Source organism: Netta rufina, assembly GCF_964035555.1.
Source record: "Netta rufina genome assembly, chromosome: 35".
Classification (NCBI taxonomy): domain Eukaryota; kingdom Metazoa; phylum Chordata; class Aves; order Anseriformes; family Anatidae; genus Netta; species Netta rufina.
In genome coordinates, this window is record NC_140159.1 from 129,191 (window position 1) to 147,454 (window position 18,264).

The 18,264-nt window shown below is 63.7% G+C and overlaps 3 protein-coding genes across 3 annotated transcripts; 1 reads left to right on the plus strand and 2 right to left on the minus strand.

Annotated features, from left to right (window-relative positions):
- Positions 1–2,782: 2,782 nt before the first annotated feature.
- On the plus strand, positions 2,783–8,937 carry LOC311220601 (trafficking protein particle complex subunit 14-like). Its single transcript, XM_084304163.1, is given in 5 exon segments — positions 2,783–2,983; positions 5,205–5,359; positions 6,972–7,159; positions 8,661–8,694; positions 8,696–8,937. Coding segments are annotated over 5 exon segments (660 nt in total). The 5' UTR covers positions 2,783–2,823; the 3' UTR covers positions 8,819–8,937.
- A 1,509-nt stretch (positions 8,938–10,446) lies between these two features.
- LAMTOR4 (late endosomal/lysosomal adaptor, MAPK and MTOR activator 4) lies at positions 10,447–14,030 on the minus strand. Its single transcript, XM_084304145.1, has 4 exons — positions 13,986–14,030; positions 12,732–12,812; positions 11,371–11,488; positions 10,447–10,651 (listed from the first exon to the last, which is right to left on the minus strand). The coding sequence occupies exons 1-4, from the start codon at positions 13,986–13,988 to the stop codon at positions 10,554–10,556; spliced, it is 300 nt and encodes a 99-aa protein (XP_084160271.1). The 5' UTR covers positions 13,989–14,030; the 3' UTR covers positions 10,447–10,553.
- Positions 14,031–15,976: 1,946 nt separating this feature from the next.
- Positions 15,977–18,109, minus strand: MBLAC1 (metallo-beta-lactamase domain containing 1; the record flags this gene model as incomplete). Its single annotated transcript, XM_084304148.1, has 2 exons — positions 17,664–18,109; positions 15,977–16,707 (listed from the first exon to the last, which is right to left on the minus strand). Exon 2 carries the CDS (start codon positions 16,649–16,651, stop codon positions 15,977–15,979), a length of 675 nt encoding a protein of 224 aa, XP_084160274.1. The 5' UTR covers positions 16,652–16,707; positions 17,664–18,109.
- Between the last annotated feature and the right edge of the window lie 155 nt (positions 18,110–18,264).

An 18,264-nucleotide genomic window follows, 5' to 3' on the forward strand; every position in this document is an offset into this window, starting at 1 on the left:
AGGAGGGATCCCAAAACCCTGACCTTAAAAAGGAGGGACCCCAAAATCCTGTGCCCAACAAGGAGGGGACCCCAAAACCCTGACCCTAAAAAGGAGGGACCCCAAAATCCTGTGCCCAACAAGGAGGGACCCCAAAACCCTGACCCTAAACAGGAGGGACCCCAAAACCCTGACCCTAAAAAGGAGGGACCCCAAAACCCTATCCCCCGCAAGGAGAGATCCCAAAACCGGAGGGACCCCAAAACCCCATCCCCAACAAGGAGGGACCCCAAAACTTCATCCCTAAATAGGAGGGACCCCAAAACCCTGACCCTAAAAAGGAGGGACCCCAAAGTCCTGTTCCAACGAGGAGGGACCCCAAAACCCCAACCCTAAACAGGAGGGACCCCAAAAACCCGTCCCTAAACAGGAGGGACCCCAAAACCCCGTTGCCACTGTCCCCATCCCCTGACCCCAGGCTGTGAGGTGACCCCCTTGGTGTCCCTGTCCCCATGTCCCCGAGTTATCAGGTGCCCCCCCGATGTCCCCATCCCCCCCCGATGTCCCTGTCCCCTTGTCCCCAAGTTACCAGGTGCCCCCCCGATGTCCCTGTCCCTATATCCCCAAGTTACAAGGTGCCCCCTCAGTGTCCCCATGTCCCCAAGTTACAAGGTGACCCTCTAGGTGTCCCTGTCCCCATACCGTGTCCCTGTCCCCATGTCCCCAAACTGTGAGGTGTCCCCTCAGTGTCCCCAAGTTGCGAGGTGCCCCCTGACGTCCCTGTCCCCTTGATGTCCCTGTCCCCCCCGATGTCCCCATCCCCCCCTGATGTCCCTGTCCCCATGTCCCCAAACTATGAGGTGTCCCCTCAGTGTCCCCATGTCCCCAAGTTACAAGGTGCCCCCCTGACGTCCCCATCCCCCTCTGTTGTCCCTGTCCCCCCCCGATGTCCCCTTGATGTCCCTGTCCCCCCCTGATGTCCCTGTCCCCTCCGATGTCCCCATCCCCCCCGATGTCCCTGTCCCCATGTCCCCAAACTATGAGGTGTCCCCTCAGTGTCCCCATGTCCCCAAGTTACGAGGTGCCCCCCTGACATCCCCATCCCCTGCTGATGTCCCTGTCCGCCCCCCGACGTCCCCGTCCCCCCCGATGTCCCTGTCCCCCTGACGTCCCTGTCCCCGTGTCCCCAAGTTACGAGGTGCCCCCCAATGTCCCCGACCCCCCCTGTTGTCCCTGTCCCCCCCCGATGTCCCCCTCCCCCTGATGTCCCCATGTCCCTGAGTTATGAGGTGCCCCCCTGACGTCCCTGTCCCCCTCTGATGTCCCTGTCCCCCCCGATGTCCCTAAGTCCCCAAACTGTGAGGTGTCCCCTCAGTGTCCCCATGTCCCCAAGTTACAAGGTGACCCTCTAGGTGTCCCTGTCCCCATACCATGTCCCTGTCCCCATGTCCCCAAACTGTGAGGTGTCCCCTCAGTGTCCCCAAGTTGCGAGGTGCCCCCCTGATGTCCCTGTCCCCCCCGATGTCCCTGTCCCTATATCCCCAAACTATGTGTCCCCTCAGTGTCCCCATGTCCCCAAGTTACAAGGTGCCCCCCTGACGTCCCCATCCCCCTCTGTTGTCCCTGTCCCCCCCCGATGTCCCCTTGATGTCCCTGTCCCCCCCTGATGTCCCTGTCCCCTCCGATGTCCCCATCCCCCCCGATGTCCCTGTCCCTATATCCCCAAACTACGAGGTGTCCCCTCAGTGTCCGCATGTCCCCAAGTTATGAGGTGCCCCCCAATGTCCCCGACCCCCCCCAATGTCCCTGTCCCTATATCCCCAAACTGTGAGGTGTCCTCTCAGTGTCCCCATGTCCCCAAGTTACAAGATGACCCTCTAGGTGTCCCTGTCCCCATGTCCCCAAACTGTGAGGTGTCCCCTCAGTGTCCCCAAGTTACGAGGTGTCCCCCTGACATCCCCATCCCCTGCTGATGTCCCTGTCCCCCCCCAATGTCCCTGTCCCTATATCCCCAAACTATGAGGTGTCCCCTCAGTGTCCCCATGTCCCCAAGTTACGAGGTGCCCCCTGACGTCCCTGTCCCCTTGATGTCCCTGTCCCCCCCGATGTCCCCATCCCCCCCTGATGTCCCTGTCCCTATATCCCCAAACTGTGAGGTGTCCTCTCAGTGTCCCCATGTCCCCAAGTTCCCAGGTGCCCCCCTGACGTCCCCGTCCCCCCCTGTTGTCCCTGTCCCCCCCCGATGTCCCCCTCCCCCTGATGTCCCCATGTCCCTGAGTTACGAGGTGCCCCCCTGACGTCCCTGTCCCCCTCTGATGTCCCTGTCCCCCCCGATGTCCCTAAGTCCCCAAACTATGAGGTGTCCCCTCAGTGTCCCCATGTCCCCAAGTTACAAGGTGACCCTCTAGGTGTCCCTGTCCCCATACCGTGTCCCTGTCCCCATGTCCCCAAACTATGAGGTGTCCCCTCAGTGTCCCCATGTCCCCAAGTTACAAGGTGCCCCCCTGACATCCCCATCCCCTGCTGATGTCCCTGTCCCCCCCTGATGTCCCTGTCCCCCCCCGATGTCCCTGTCCCTATATCCCCAAACTACGAGGTGTCCCCTCAGTGTCCCCATGTCCCCAAGTTACCAGGTGACCCTCTAGGTGTCCCTGTCCCCATGTCCCCAAACTGTGAGGTGTCCCCTCAGTGTCCCCAAGTTACGAGGTGCCCCCCTGACATCCCCATCCCCTGCTGATGTCCCCGTCCCCCTGACGTCCCCCTGACGTCCCCGTGTCCCCCCCCCTGTCCCCGTGTCCCCCCCCCAGGCTGCCCAGCATCCGCCTGGAGCGTCCCCGCTTCGTGATGACGGCCGCCTGCGAGTCCCCGGTGCGGGCGCGGCAGCGCTTCACCGTCACCTACACCCTGCTCAACGAGCTGCACGACTTCCTCGCCGTGCGCCTCGTCTGGACGCCCGACACCGCCACCGCCGGTGGGACGGGGACAGGGGGACACGGGGACAACGGTGGGGACGGGGTGGGGACGGGGTGGGGACGGGATGGGGACAAGGGAGAGGGACAGGATGGGGATGGGGATGGAATGGGATGGGGACAGGGAGAGGGGACAAGGGGACAGAATGGGGATGGGGACAGGGAGAGGGGATGGGGACGGGGACAGGGGGACACGGGGACAACAGTGGGGACGGGGTGGGGACAGGATGGGATGGGGACAGGATGGGGACAAGGGACAGGATAGGATGGGATGGGGATGGGGACAGGGAGAGGGGATGGGGACAGGATGGGGATGGGGACGGGGACAGGGGGACACAGGGACAACAGTGGGGACGGGATGGGGACGGGGTGGGGACGGGATGAGGACAAGGGACAGGATAGGATGGGATGGGATGGGGACAGGGTGGAATGGGATGGGGACAGGGAGAGGGGATGGGGACAGGGAGAGGGGATGGGGACAGAGACAGGATGGGGACGGGGACAGGGGGACACAGGGACAACAGTGGGGACGGGATGGGGACGGGATGGGATGGGGACAGGATGGGGACAAGGGACAGGATAGGATGGGATGGGGATGGGGACAGGGAGAGGGGATGGGGACAGGATGGGGATGGGGACAGGGAGAGGGGATGGGGACGGGGACAGGGGGACAGAATGGGGATGGGGACAGGGAGGGGGAATGGGGATGGGGACAGGGGGACAAGGGGACAACAGTGGGGACGGGATGGGGACAAGGGACAGAATAGGATGGGATGGGATGGGGATGGGGACAGGGAGAGGGGACAGGATGGAATGGGGACAGGGAGAGGGGATGGGGACGGGGACAGGGGGACAAGGGGACAACAGTGGGGACGGGGTGGGGACAGGATGGGGACAAGGGACAGGATGGGATGGGATGGGGATGGGGACAGGGTGGAATGGGATGGGGACAGGAATAGGGACAGGATGGGGACAGGATGGGGATGGGGACAGGGAGAGGGGACAGGATGGAATGGGGACAAGATGGGGATGGGATGGGGACAGGGGACAGGATGGGGATGGGGACAGGATGGGGACAGGGAGAGGGGATGGAGACAGGGGACAGGGAGAGGGGACAGGATGGAAACAGGGGACAAGGGGACATGGGGAGAGGGTGGGGATGGGGACAGGGGACAAGGGGACAGGGGGACAAGGGGACAGGGACAGGATGGGGACGGGGACAGGGAGAGGGGATGGGAGACAAGGGGACGGGGACAGGATGGGGATGGGGATGGAATGGGACGGGGACAAGGGACAGGGACGGGGGATGGGGACAGGTTATGGGGACAAGATGGGGATGGAATGGGGACAAGGCACGGGGACAGAGGACAAATAGGGAAAAGAGAGGGGCTGGGATGGGGTCAGGCTCAGCGGGGGGGACAAGTGAGGGGCTGAGAGGGACCGGGAGGGGACAAGGAAGGCCAGGAGGGGACAGGGGAGGCCGGGAGGGGACAAGGGTGACAGGGAGGGGACAAGGGAGGCCATGAGGGGACAGGGGAGGCTGGGGGGGGGATGGGGGAGGCCAGGAATGACCAGGAGGGGACAGGGATGACCGGGAGGGAACGGGGGAGGCCAGGAGGGGACAAGGGAGGCCAGGAGGGGACAGGGGAGGCCGGAAGGGGACAATGGTGAAAGGGAGGGGACAAGGGAGGCCGGGAGTGAACAGGGGAGGCCAGGAAAGGACAAGAGAGGCCGGGAGGGGACAGGGGAGGCCAGAAGGGAACAATGGTGAAAGGGAGGGGACAAGGGAGGCCAGGAGGGGATAAGGGAGGCCGGGAGGGGACAAGGGAGGCTGGGAGGGGACAGGGATGACCGGGAGGGGACAGGGGAGGCTGGGAGGGAATGGGGGAGGCCAGGAAAAGACAAGGGAGGCCAGGAGGGGACAGGGGAGGCCGGGAGGGGACAGGGGAGGCCAGAAGGGGACAGGGGTTACCTGGAGGGGACAAGGGAGGCCACGAGGGGACAGGGGAGGCCAGGAGGGGACAGGGGAGGCCGGAAGGGAACAATGGTGAAAGGGAGGGGACAAGGGAGGCCAGGAGGGGACAAGGGAGGCCGGGAGGGGATGAGGGTGACCAGGAGGGGACAGGGGAGGCCAGAAGGGGACAGGGGTTACCTGGAGGGGACAAGGAAGGCCGGGAGGGGACAAGGGAGGCCAGGAGGGGACAAGGGAGGCCGGGAGGGGACAGGAGGTGGCAGCGGCCTCCCCGCCACCCGCAGGGAAGGCCCTGTCGGGCCCCGAGCGCCGCGCCACGCAGGCGGCTCTGGACGCCATCGTGTGCCACACGCCCCTCACCAACCTGGGCTCCTCGCGCAAGGGCAGCGCCCGCACCATCCGCGTCGCCTTCCAGGCCCTGCGAGCCGGCCTCTTCGAGGTGGGGGAGGCCCCCGGGGGGGGGGAGGCTGGGAGGGGAAGGGAGGCCGGGAGGGGAGGGGAAGGGGAGAAGGACGAGGGAGGACGGGTGGGGGACTCGTGGAGTCGCCACGGGTGTGAGTTTCCCCTTCAGGCCCTGGATTTGTCTGCGTGGCCTCCGGGTGAGGCCGTGGGCCTCCAGGGCGGGGAGGGGAGGACAAACGGGGAGGGGAGGACAAATGGGGAGGGGAGGACAAATGGGGAGGGGAGGACAAATGGGGGAGGACAAACGGAGTCACTGAGTCCCTGCGTCCCCTCCTCGACCCCATATTCCTCTGCCTGCCCTCGAGGAGAGGCTGGAGGCCTCCGGGGTCAAAAAGGGGAGGCTGAATTTGGGGAGGACAAAAGAGTAGAGGCCAAATGAGGAGGAGAGGCCAAATTAGAGGAGGCTGAACGAGGAGAGGAGGCCAAATGGGGGAAATTCATGGTGTCTCTGCGTCCCTACATCCCCACCCCGACCCCATATCCCTCTGCCTGCCCTCGAGGCGAGGCTGGGAGCCTCCAGGGTCAAAAAAGGGAGGCCAAATGAGGAGAGGAGGACAAGTGAGGACGGGAGGCCAAATGGGGAAATTTATGGTGTTTTTACATCCCTACATCCCCTCCTTGACCCCATATCCCTCTGCCCGCCCTCAAGGTGAGGCTGGAGGCCTCCAAGGCCAAAAGGGGGAGGCCAAATTAGGGGAGGCCAAACAAGGAGGAGAGGCCAAATTAGAGGAGGCCAAATGGGGAAATTCATGGTGTCTCCGTGTCCCTACATCCCTGCCTCGACCCCATATTCCTCTGCCCGCCCTTGAGGTGAGGCTGGAGGCCTCCAAGGCCAAAAATGGGAGTCTGAATTAGGGGAGGCCAAACGAGGGGAGGCCAAACGAGGAGGAGAGGCCAAGAGAGGGGAGGCCAAATAGGGAAATTCACGGTGTCTCTGCATCCCTACATCCCCTCCTCAACCCCATATTCCTTTGCTCACCCTTGAGGTGAGGCTGTGGGCCTCCAAGGCCAAAAAAGGGAGGCCAAATGAGGGGAGGCCAAACGAGGAGGAGAGGCCAAATTAGAGGAGGCTGAACGAGGAGAGGAGGCCAAATGGGGAAATTTATGGTGTCTTTACGTCCCTACATCCCCTCCTCGACCCCATATCCCTCTGCCTGCCCTCGAGGCGAGGCTGGGAGCCTCCAGGGTCAAAAAAGGGAGGCCAAATGAGGGGAGGACAAGTGAGGACGGGAGGCCAAATGGGGAAATTTATGGTGTCTTTACATCCCTACATCCCCTCCTTGACCCCATATCTCTCTGCCCGCCCTTGAGGCGAGGCTGGAGACCTCCGAGGCCAAAAAAGGGAGGCCAAATGAGGGGAGGAGAAACGAGGGGAGGCCAAACGAGGAGGAGAGGCCAAATTAGAGGAGGCTGAACGAGGAGAGGAGGCCAAATGGGGAAATTCACGGTGTCTCTGCATCCCTACATCCCCTCCTCGACCCCATATCCCTCTGCCTGCCCTCGAGGGGAGGCCGGGGGCCTCCGGGGCCAAAAAGGGGAGGCCGAGGGGGTCCCGGGCCTCCCCCCTGACCCCCCCCGTGCCCCCCCAGCTGTCGCAGCACATGAAGCTGAAGCTGCAGTTCACGGCCAGCGTGGGCAGCGCCGAGGCGCGGGCGCTATCGCGACGCAGCAGCCCCGGCAGCCCGGCGGTGAGGGACCTGGTGGAGAGGCACCAGGCGGGCCTGGGGCGCTCCCAGTCCTTCTCCCACCAGCAGCCGGCCCGCGGCCACCTCATCAGGTGGGTTTTGGGGCGAAAAACACGGATTTTGGGCAATATATGTTTTTTTGGGGGGGGAATATGAGAGTTTTGGGGGGAAATAAGGGTGTTTTGGGGTGTGGGGTTGGACCTGGGGCGCTCCCAGTCCTTCTCCCACCAGCAGCCGGCCCGCGGCCACCTCATCAGGTGGGTTTTGGGGCGAAAAAGGGGGATTTGGGGCAATATATGGGGGTTTGGGGAGGAGATATGGGGGCTTTGGGGGGAAATATGGGGGTTTTGGGGTGTGGGGTTGGACCTGGGGCGCTCCCAGTCCTTCTCCCACCAGCAGCCGGCCCGCAGCCACCTCATCAGGTGGGTTTTGGGGTGAAAAACAGGGATTTGGGGCAATATACAGGGGTTTTGTGGGGAGATAGGGGTGTTTTCGGAGGGTTTGGGGGGGAACTATGGGGATTTTGGGGTATGGGGTCAGGCCTGGGGCGCTCCCAGTCCTTCTCCCACCAGAAGCTGTCCTGTGGACAGCTCATCAGGTGGGTTTTGGGGCCAAAACCAGGGATTTTGGGCATTATATATTTTATTTGAGGAGGGAAATATAGAGGTTTGGGGGGAAATAGGGGATTCTGGGGGGAAATGTGGGGGTTTTGGGGTATGGGGTTGGGCCTGGGGCGCTCCCAGTCCTTCTCCCACCAGCAGCCGGCCCGCGGCCACCTCATCAGGTGGGTTTTGGGGCGAAAAATAGGGATTTTGGGCAATATATGTTTTTTTTTGGGGGGAATATGAGAGTTTTTTGGGGAAATATGGGTGTTTTGGGGTATGGGGTTGGGCCTGGGGCGCTCCCAGTCCTTCTCCCACCAGCAGCCGGCCCGCGGCCACCTCATCAGGTGGGTTTTGGGGCGAAAAAGGGGGATTTGGGGCAATATATGGGGGTTTGGGGAGGAGATATGGGGGCTTTGGGGGGAAATATGGGGGTTTTGGGGTGTGGGGTTGGACCTGGGGCGTTCCCAGTCCTTCTCCCAGCAGCAGACGGCCCGCGGCCACCTCATCAGGTGGGTTTTGGGGCGAAAAACGCGGATTTTGGGCAATATAGATGGCAGTTTTGGGGAAAATATGAAGTTTTGGGGGGAAATATGGGTGTTTTGGGGTATGGGGTCAGGCCTGGGGCGCTCCCAGTCCTTCTCCCACCAGCAGACGGCCCGCGGCCACCTCATCAGGTGGGTTTTGGGGCGAAAAACAGGGATTTGGTGCAATACATGGTGGTTTTGGGGCAAATAAGGGCGTTTGGGGGGAAATATGGGGATTTTGGGGTGTGGGGGGGGTTTTGGGGTATGGGGTCAGACCTGGGGACACCCCCAGTCCTCCCCCCATCATCCACCCCTTTTGGGGATGCTTTGTGCCCCCCCCCCCTTTCTTTTTGGGACCGTTTTGAGCCCCCAGCCCTTTGGGGACCCTTTTTATGCCCACAACCCTCCTTTTTGGGACATTTCGGGGTCGTCCCACCCCCACCCTTTTTTTTTTTTTTTTCCAGGTCGGGCAGCGTGATGGAGCGCCGCGCCATCACCCCCCCCGGTGGGGTCCCCGGTGGGACGCCCCCTCCCCGCGCCCCCCCCGGAGCGAGCGGCCCTGTCCCTGGACAAGATCGCCAAGAGGGAGTGCAAGGTGCTGGTGGTGGAGCCCGTCAAGTGACCCCCCCCCCAAAAAAAAAAACCCCAAAATCGGCTGGATGGGGGGGAGATTTGGGGCAGGGGGCGCGCGGGGACCCTGTTTTTTTTAGGGGGGGGGGCTGAGCCTGCTGCTTCGCTGCCACGTGCCACGGTGTGGGGGGGGGGGGGGGACACAAAGGGGTTGTCCCCAAGCCTGGGGGACAAAAGGGGACCCCAAATGGGGTGACAAAGGGGGTCCCCAATCCCTTTGGGGGTTTGGGGGGGGCACACAATGATTTTGGGGACGGGGGGACGCGTCCCGCGCTGTTTACACGATCCGGCTGCTTTTGGGGACAAAACGGGGGGATTTGGGGCCGTTGGGGACCCGCACTGCCAAGCCCTGTGCCCCTTTTGGGGGGGGGGCAATGGGGATGTCCCCACGTTGTCACCCCCCCACCCCCCCTGGCCACGGGTGGCACTTTACGTCTGTGTTATTTATTGGGGCCAATAAAGGCGGCGGCGCCGCCGGGGTGACGGTGACATCGGGGTGACGGTGACATCAGGGGGGGTGACAATGGCATCGGGGGGGTGGCGGTGACATCAAGGGGGTGGCAGTGACATAGGGGTGGTGGCGGTGATGTCGGGGGGGTGATAATGGGATCGGGTGACAAGGTGACAAGGAGTGGGGTGGTGACAGTGACACTGGGACGGTGACAAGGACACTGGGATTGTGACAATGACATTGTGATGGTGACAATGGCACTGGGGTGGTGACAGTGACACTGGGATGGTGACAACGACACTGGGATGGTGACAATGACATTGTGACAGTGACACTGGGATGGTGACAAGGGTACTGGGTGAAAATGACACCGGGATGGTGACGACGTGGTGGTGACAAGGATACTGGGATGGTGACAAGGGCACTGGGATGGTGATAATGACACTGGGATTGTGACAAGGATGCTGGGGTGGTGACAATGACGGATGGTGACTGGCACTGCAGTGGTGACAAGGACACTGGGATGGTGACAAAGATACTGGGACAGTGACAAGGACATTGTGATGGTAACAATGGCACTGGGATGGTGACAAGGACACTGGGATGATGACAATGACATTGTGACGAGGACACTGGGGTGGTGACAAGGGTACTGGGATGGTGACGACACTGGGATGGTGACAGTGTGGTGGTGACAATGACACAGGGATGGTGACAAGGACACGGCGGTGGTGACAGTGACATGATAGTGGCAGTGACACTGGGATTGTGACAAGGACACTGGGATGGTGACAATGGCATTGTGACAGTGACACTGGGATGGTGACAATGTGATGGTGACAATGACACTGGGATTGTGACAAGGACATGGTGATGGTCACTAGGACACTGTGATGGTGACAAGGGTACCGGGATGGTGACAATGACACTGGGGTGGTGACAGTGACACTGGGACGGTGACATTGTGGTGGTGACAAGGATACTGGGATGGTGACAACAGCACTGGGATTGACAAAGACACTGGGATGGTGACAATGGCACTGGGATGGTGATGGTGACAGTGACATGGTGACGGTGACACTGTGACGGTGACACCTGTGTCACCCGGGAAGGGGCTGAGCCCGCCGTCCCCAAAACACTCCATTCCCCCCCAAAAAAAACGAGGCCAATTTGGGGACACAGGGACACCATTTATTGCCTCGGCCCCGCGGGGGGGACACCAGGGGACACAGTGGTGGCCTTGGGGACACGGTGGTGGCCTTGGGGACGCAGCGGCTCAGGCGGTGGCGGGCTCCTGGGTGCGGTTCTGGCGCTTTACCACGAAAAGCTTCTGGGCCGAGGCGGTGACGAGCAGGGAGTGGTCCCCAAACACCACTGCGGGGACATTTGGGGACATTGGGGACACCGCCACCCCCCCGGGGACACCGCGGGCACGGGGACAGGACGGGTGTGGGGACACCGCCACCGCCCCGGGGACAGCGGGGGCACGGGGAGAGCGGGGACACCGATGGTCTGGGGACACTGATGGCAGTGCCACCACCTTGGGGACACCGGTAGCAGTGCCACCACCCCCTTGGGGACACCGCTGACACTCCCACTATAGGGACAGGGCGAGTATGGGGCCACTGCCACCACCCTGGGGACACTCATGGCACTGCCACCATCTTGGGGACAGGACAAATACGGGGCCACCTCTATTTTGGGGACACTGGTGGCACTGCCACCCTGTTGGGGACACCGGTGACACTCCCACTATAGGGACAGGGCGAGTATGGGGCCACCGCCACCACCCTGGGGACACTCATGGCAGTGCCACCACCTTGGGGACAAGACAGATATGGGGTCACCTCTATTTTGGGGACACCAGTGGCAGTGCCACCCCGTTGGGGACAGCGGTGGCACTGCCACCACCCCCTTGGGGACACCGGTGACACTCCCACTATAGGGACAGGGCGAGTATAGGGCCACCGCCACCACCCTGGGGACAGGACAAACACGGGGCCACCTCCATTTTGGGGACAGCGGTGGCAGTGCCACCCCCTTGGGGACAGCGGTGGCAGTGCCACCCCCTTGGGGACAGGGCTGTCACTCACCCGAGAGGCGGCGGAAGGGGGGCTGGTGGCCTCGGGGCAGCCGCAGCCCGCAGGCGGTGGCCACCAGCCCCGCCAGCACGGTGGCCGTGCGCTCGTCGTTCTCCAGGTCCCCCGCCGACTGGGGACAGCCGTGTCACAGCCTGTCCCCGATGTCCCCAACGTCCCCAAATGGCCCTAAATGGCCCCGTTCGCCTGGCCCCAAGTGGCCCCAAATGGCCCCAAATGTCCCCGTCTCCCGACCCCAAAAGCCTCCCGTGCTTCTGCTCCTGTCTCCTGAGTCGCTTAGCCCTGTCCCCAAATGTCCCCAAACGTCCCCAAATGTCCCCAAAGCTCGCTTGTCCCTGTCCCCCATCCCCAAAAGTCTTGTGGCCCCGTTCCCAAACGTCCCCTGATGTCCCCCAACATCCCCAATGTCCCCAAAGGGCCCCAAATATCCCCGTCCCCAGATGTCCCCAAAGTCCCCAAATATTCCCATTCCCAAACATCCCTAGATGTCCCCAAGTGTCCCCAGATGTCCCCAAACATTCCCCAATGTCCCCAAATCTCCCTTGTCCCTGTCCCCCACCCTCAAAATTTGTGTCCCCATCCCCAAATGTCCCCATCCCCAAATGTCCCCATTCCCAAAGGTCCCCCAATGTCCCCAAACATCCCCAATGTCCCCAAATATCCCTGTCCCCAAGTGTCCTCAGATGTCCCCAAACATCCCCCAATGTCCCCAAAGAGCCCCAAATATCCCCATCCTCAACCACCCCCAGAAGTCCCCAATGTACCCAAATATCCCCATCTCCAAGTGTCCCAAGTGTCCCCAAAGGTCCCCAAGGTCCCCATGTCCCTAAAGTCTCCAAACATCCCCAGATGTCCCCAAACATCCCCAATGTCCCCAAATATCCCCATCTTCCAATGTCCCCAAGTCCCCTCAGATGTCCCCAATGTCCCCAAAGGTCCCCATACATCCCCAGATGTCCCCAAATATCCCCATCCCCAAGTGTCCCCAAACCTCCCCAATGTCCCCAAACATCCCCAAACCATCCCAGTGTCCCCAAATATCCCCATCTCCTAATGTCCCCAAGAGTCCCCAAAGGTCCCCAAAGTTCCCCCAATGTCCCCAGATGTCCCCAAGTGTCCCCAGATGTTCCCAAATGACCCCAAGGTCCCCAAATGTCCCCAAAATCCCCAGATATCCCCATTCCCAATGTCCCCAAAGGTCCCCAAAGGTCCCCAAACACCCCCAGTGTCCCCAAATATCCCCATCCCCAATGTCCCCAAGTGTCCCCAGATGTCCCCAAATGTCCCCAAGTGTCCCCAGATGTCCCCCAGATGTCCCCAAGTGTCCCCAGACGTCCCCCAGTGTCCCCGCTCACGGCCAGCACGGCGCCATCGCAGATGACGAGGTATCCCAGCTGGTCGGGGACGCGCTCCAGGCCCTGCGTCAGCGCCGTCGTCTGGGGACAGGGGGGACACGGGGGGGACACGGGGGGGGTTACAAGGGGACACACGGCACCGCCGCCCCCAGTGCCCCCCCCACTGGTGGCCCGGTCCTCCCAGTGCCCCCCCAGGCTCCCAGTTTCCCCCCTTTCTCCCCAGTGCCCCTGTTTCCCCCCCAGGTCTCCCAGTTCCTCCATCCCAGTGCCCCCCAGTTCTTCCAGTTGCCCCCCAGTTCTCCCAGTTACCCGTCCCAGTGCCCCCCAGTTCTTCCAGTTGCCCCCCAGTTCTCCCAGTTACCCATCCCAGTGCCCCCAGTTGCCCCCCAGTTCTCCCAGTTTATCCCCAGTGCCCCCAGTTGCCCCCCAGTTCTCCTAGTTCACCCAGTTTCTCCCAGCTTCCAACCAGTGCCCCCCAGTTTCAACCCAGTTCCTCCCCAGTGCCCCCACTTTCACATCCCACTTGCCCCAGTCTCCTCCCAGTGATCCCACCTTCCCCCAGTGCTCTCATCCCAGTGCCCCCCAGTTCACCCCCAGTTCTTCCAGTTCCCCATCCCAGCACCCCCCAGTTCACCCAGTTTCCCCACAGTTCTCCCAGTGCTCCCCAGGCTCCCAGTTTCCCCCCAGTTCTCCCAGTTTCTCCCCAGTAATTCTGGTTTCTCCCAGTTCTCCCAGTTTCCTCCCAGTAACCCCATCCCAGTGTCCCCCAGTGATCCCAGTTCCCCCCCAGTTCTCTCAGTTTCCCCCCAGTTCTCCCAGTTCCCCATCCCAGCGCCCCCCAGGCTCCCAGTTCTCCACCAGTTCTCCCAGTGTCTCCCAGTTTTCCCCAAGCTCTCCCAGTTTCCCCCCAGTTCTCCCAGTACCTCCCAGTTTCCAACCAGTGCCCCCTAGTTCTCCCAGTTACCCGTCCCAGTGCCCCCCACTTCTCCCAGTTTCCCCCCAGTTTCCCTGTAACGCTCCCATCCCAGTACCGCCCAGGCTCCCAGCTGCCCCCCAGTTCTCCCAGTACCTCCCAGTTTCCAACCACTGCCCCCCAGTTCTCCCAGTACCTCCCAGTTTCCCCATCCCAGTGCCCCCAATTTCTCTCCCAGTTCTCCCAGTGTCCCCCAGTTCACCCAGTTTCCCCCCAGATTCCCCCCCAGTGTCCCCCAGTTTCCCCCCAGTGCCTCCCAGTTCTCCCAGTTCCCCTCTCACCATCTCCCCTCTCCGGCCCCGGTCAGCTGACCGCCGCGCCCCGCCCCTTTCCCATCCCGTCACCCGATTGGCTGAGAGCCCCGTCCATCACCCACCACGCCCCGCCCCTCCCCTCCCGCCCCGCCCCTCTCTGCCCGCCAATGGGAGCGCGCGCCGTGGGGAAGGGGGCGTGGTCCAATCGTTAATATTAATGAGGTCATTTGCATAAAGCGCGCGCCCTCCTCTCCCGTGTTCCTGCGCCCCCCCCCAAACTGGAACAACCCCCTCCTCCCAGTAACCCCCCCATACTGGGACCCTCCCATTGCCCCCCCTCAAACTGGGACTCCCCCAGTTCCACCCCCAAACTGGGACCCCCCCCAATGCCCCCCCATACTGGGACCCCCCCCAATTCCACCCACAAACTGGGACCTCCCCCCATACTGGGAACCCCCCCCAGTGCCCCCCCCATACTGGGACCCTCCCCAGTATCTCCCCCAAACTGGAACCCCCCCAGTGCCCCCCCCAAACTGGGACCCCCCCCCAGTGCCTCCCCATACTGGGACGCCCCCCCGGAGCCCCCCCATACTTGGACCCCCCCAATTCCATTCCCAATCTGGGACCCCCCCAGTGCCCCCCCCCATACTGGGACCTCCCCAGTATCCCCCCCATACTAGGACCCCTCCAATTCCCCCCTCCCAAACTGGACCCTCCCCCTCCCCCCCCCATTGCCCTCCCCATTCTGGGGCCCCCCAATTCCAGCCCCCACTGAGACCCCCCCCATAATTGCCCCCCCCCCCCCCTTGGGGACACCCCGAGGTCCCCTCCTCACCCCAATGAGAGGTGGCACCGCAGGGGGGGCTGCTCGGGGGCTTTATTTCCTTTTTGGGGGGGTTCCGGGGGTCTTCAAGGCCTTGGGGGCACCCACTGGGGCTCTGCTGTCCCCAGGGGGTGTCCCCAGGCCTCGTCCCCCCCCTTGGGGGTGGAGGGGGGGCTCGGCTGCCTTGGGGACACCCCTGGGGCTGCCCCCTTTGTTTGGGGACACCCCCAGGGATCCTCCCCCGTCCTTTGGGGACACCCCCGGGGGCCCCCCCCTCTTTCTTGGGGACACCCCCAGGATCCCATTTTCTTTGGGGACATCCCTGGGGGGGTCTCCCCTCTTTCTTGGGGTCACCCCTGGGGGTCCCATTTCCCTTGGGGACACCCCCGGGGGTCCCATTTTCTTTGGGGACATCCCTGGGGGGGTCTCCCCTGTCCCTTGGGGACACCCCCAGATCCCAATTTCTTTGGGGATGTCCCTGGGGGGGTCTCCCCTGTCCTTTGGGGACACCCCCGGGGGTCTCCCCTCTTTCTTGGGGTCACCCCTGGGGTCCCATTTCCCATGGGGACACCCCCAGGATCCCATTTTCTTTGGGGATGTCCCTGGGGGGGGTCTCCCCTGTCCTTTGGGGTCACCCCCAGGGGTCCCCTTTCTCTTGGGGTCACCCCCGGGGGTCCCATTTCCCTTGGGGACACCCCTGGGGGTCCCCCCTTTTTCTTGGGGACACCCCCGGGGCCCCCCCTCTTTCTTGGGGACACCCCCAGGATCCCATTTCCCTTGGGGACACCCCCGGGGGCCCCCCCTCTTTCTTGGGGACACCCCCGGGATCCCATTTTCTTTGGGGACATCCTTGGGGGGGTCTCCCCTGTTCTTTAGGGACACCCCCAGGGGCCCCCCCTCTTCCTTGGGGACACCCCCAGGGGTCCCATTTCCTTTGGGGTCACCCCCAGGGATCCCATTTCCCTTGGGGACACCCCCAGGGCCCCCCCTCTTTCTTGGGGACATCCCTGGGGGGGTCTCCTCTGTTCTTTGGGGACACCCCCAGGGGTCCCATTTTCTTTGGGGACCCCCCCAGGGCTCCCCCCTCTTTTTTGGGTACACCCCCAATCCCACCTCCTCAACCCCACCCCAGTGCGGAGAAATGAGGGTGGGGGGGGGGCCCCATTTTCACCCCCCCCACCCCCTTTTACCCCCCCTACCCCCCCTCCCTAAAGACTCGGAAGGGCGCCCCGTGGCCCGGCACCACCACGTCGGCCACCTCCAGCACCCTCCGGCGGCTCCGTTCCTGCTCGGGGGGGTCCTCGCTCAGCGCCCCCCACACCCCCTGGTCCCCCTCCCTCTCGAACAAATCCCCCGCCGCCACCACCGTCCCCAGCTCCGTCCCCTTCACCGCCACGCTGACGTGGGCCCGCACGTGGCCCGGGGTGGGCAACACCTCCACGTAACCCGGGTGGGGGGCGTAAGGGACCCCCCGGGCCAAATCCACGGGGACAAAACGCCCCCCCTCATCATTGTCCCCCCCCCAGGGCCGGCTGAGGTCGAAGCCCACCAGCACCCAGGCCCGGGGGAAGAGGTTGAGGTTCCCCACGTGGTCCGAGTGGCCGTGGGTGCAAAGGACGTGGGTGACGGATTCGGGGGGGGTCCCGGCGGCTTCCAGTTGAGCCAGGAGGCGCCGGCAGCCCCACGGCCCCCCCGTGTCCACCAGGGCGGTGACGGGACCCCCCCGGATGAGGGTGACGGAGCAGTCGGCGAGGAAGGAGCCGTCCTCGTCCTCGGGGTGGCTGTAGCCTTCCTGCAGCACCCGCACGCTGTACGGGGTGCCCGGCACTTCGAGGGCACCCAAGGGTGCTGTGCACACCCCCGGCAGCATTTTTTATTTATTTATTATTTGATTTTTTCTTGGGGGGGTCGTCAGGGGTCATCAGGCTGCAGAAGGGGAGGGGAAAGTGTCAGGGAGGCCCCCCCCCAGGGGCTCCTACAGCCCCTCAGGGACCCCAAAGGTGGCTCCTGGCACCCCTCAGGACTCCAAGCCCCCCCCCCGTGACCCCAATCACACCCCCATTGCCCCAATGCCCCCCCCCCCACATCTGTCCCCATGACCCCAATGTCCCCCCCCCCCACCCCTATGGTCCTTCTATGACCCCAATTTTTCCCCCAATCCCCTCCATGACCCCAAAGGTCTCCCCAGTGGCCCCCCAGGACCCCAATTGCCCCCCTCCCCCCATGACCCCAGTGCTCCCCAATCACCCCCAGGACCCCAATGCCCCCCCCCCATGGTCCACCCATGACCTCGGTTGTCCCCCCAATCCCCCCCCCATGACCCCAAAGCCCCCCCCCACCTGCCCCTATGACCCCAATGGGCCCCTCCTCACTCCAATGTTCCCCCAGTGACCCCCCCAATTGTCCCCCCTGACCCCAATTGTCCTCCCCCGGACCCCAACGTTTCCCCCCATCACCCCCACGACCCCAATGCCCCCCCCCAACACCCCAATTGTCCCCCCCCACCCCCCAGTACCCCCCAGTACCCCAATATCCCCCCCACCATGGCCCCCCATCACCCCAATTGCCCCCCCATGACCCCAATGCCCCCCCCAACACCCCCATGACCCCAATAATCCTCCCCCGGCCCCAATTGGCCCCAATTGCCCCCTCCGTCCCCCCCTTTACCCCCCCGTTTTTCCCCCATCCCCCCCCCCCAAAAATGGTGGATCCCCGCCGCCCATCTGGGCGCCGCCATCTTTAAAGCGAAGCCGCCCGCGCGCCGCCATCTTGGAAACGGAACCGCCCCCCCCGCATGGGCGACGCCATCTTGGCGAGGAGGACGGCAAGCGGCGAGGGACAAAATACCTCAAAAGGCGTTTTCACGCTCCTCCTTTCCTCACCGTGTCCCGGGGGGCTCGAGGCTGCTCGTAGGATCCCGGGAGGGTCCCGGGGGGGTCCCGGTGTCGCCGCTCCAAGGCTTCGGCGGGGCCAGAACCGGGCCTTGCGAAAGGAACGGCGGCGAAGCCACCGCGCATGCGCAGCGCTCCCCCGCCCCTCCCGCCGAGGAGCCTTACGCATGCGCAGAGCCCGCCCCGCCGCCGCCGCGCAGGTCCTGGCAGGGCGGTAGTGAGCAGCGGAGCGGCCGCGGGAAGGCTCCGCCGCGCTCGGGGCCGGTGAATCCGCGGCGCTTTCCCCTGCCAGGACCCGGCGGAGCGGCGGCGGAGCCAAGATGGCGGCGGGCAGCGGGGAGGCGGCGTGAGGGGGGCGGCGCTGGGCCCCGGGGAGCGCCCGGTAACGGGGTTCGGGTTCCCCACCCCCCCCGTGTGCTTCCGGTATTGCGGTCTCCCCTCCGTGTGCGTTCCCTATCGCGGTCCCCCCTCCTTGAGGTCCCGGCATTTGGGTTCCCCCCCTCTTCGGTTCCGGCCCCCCCCCTACACCCAATTTTGGGGTCCCCCCCCCTTAAACTCCCGGTATTTAGGGTTCCCCCCCATACACCCAATT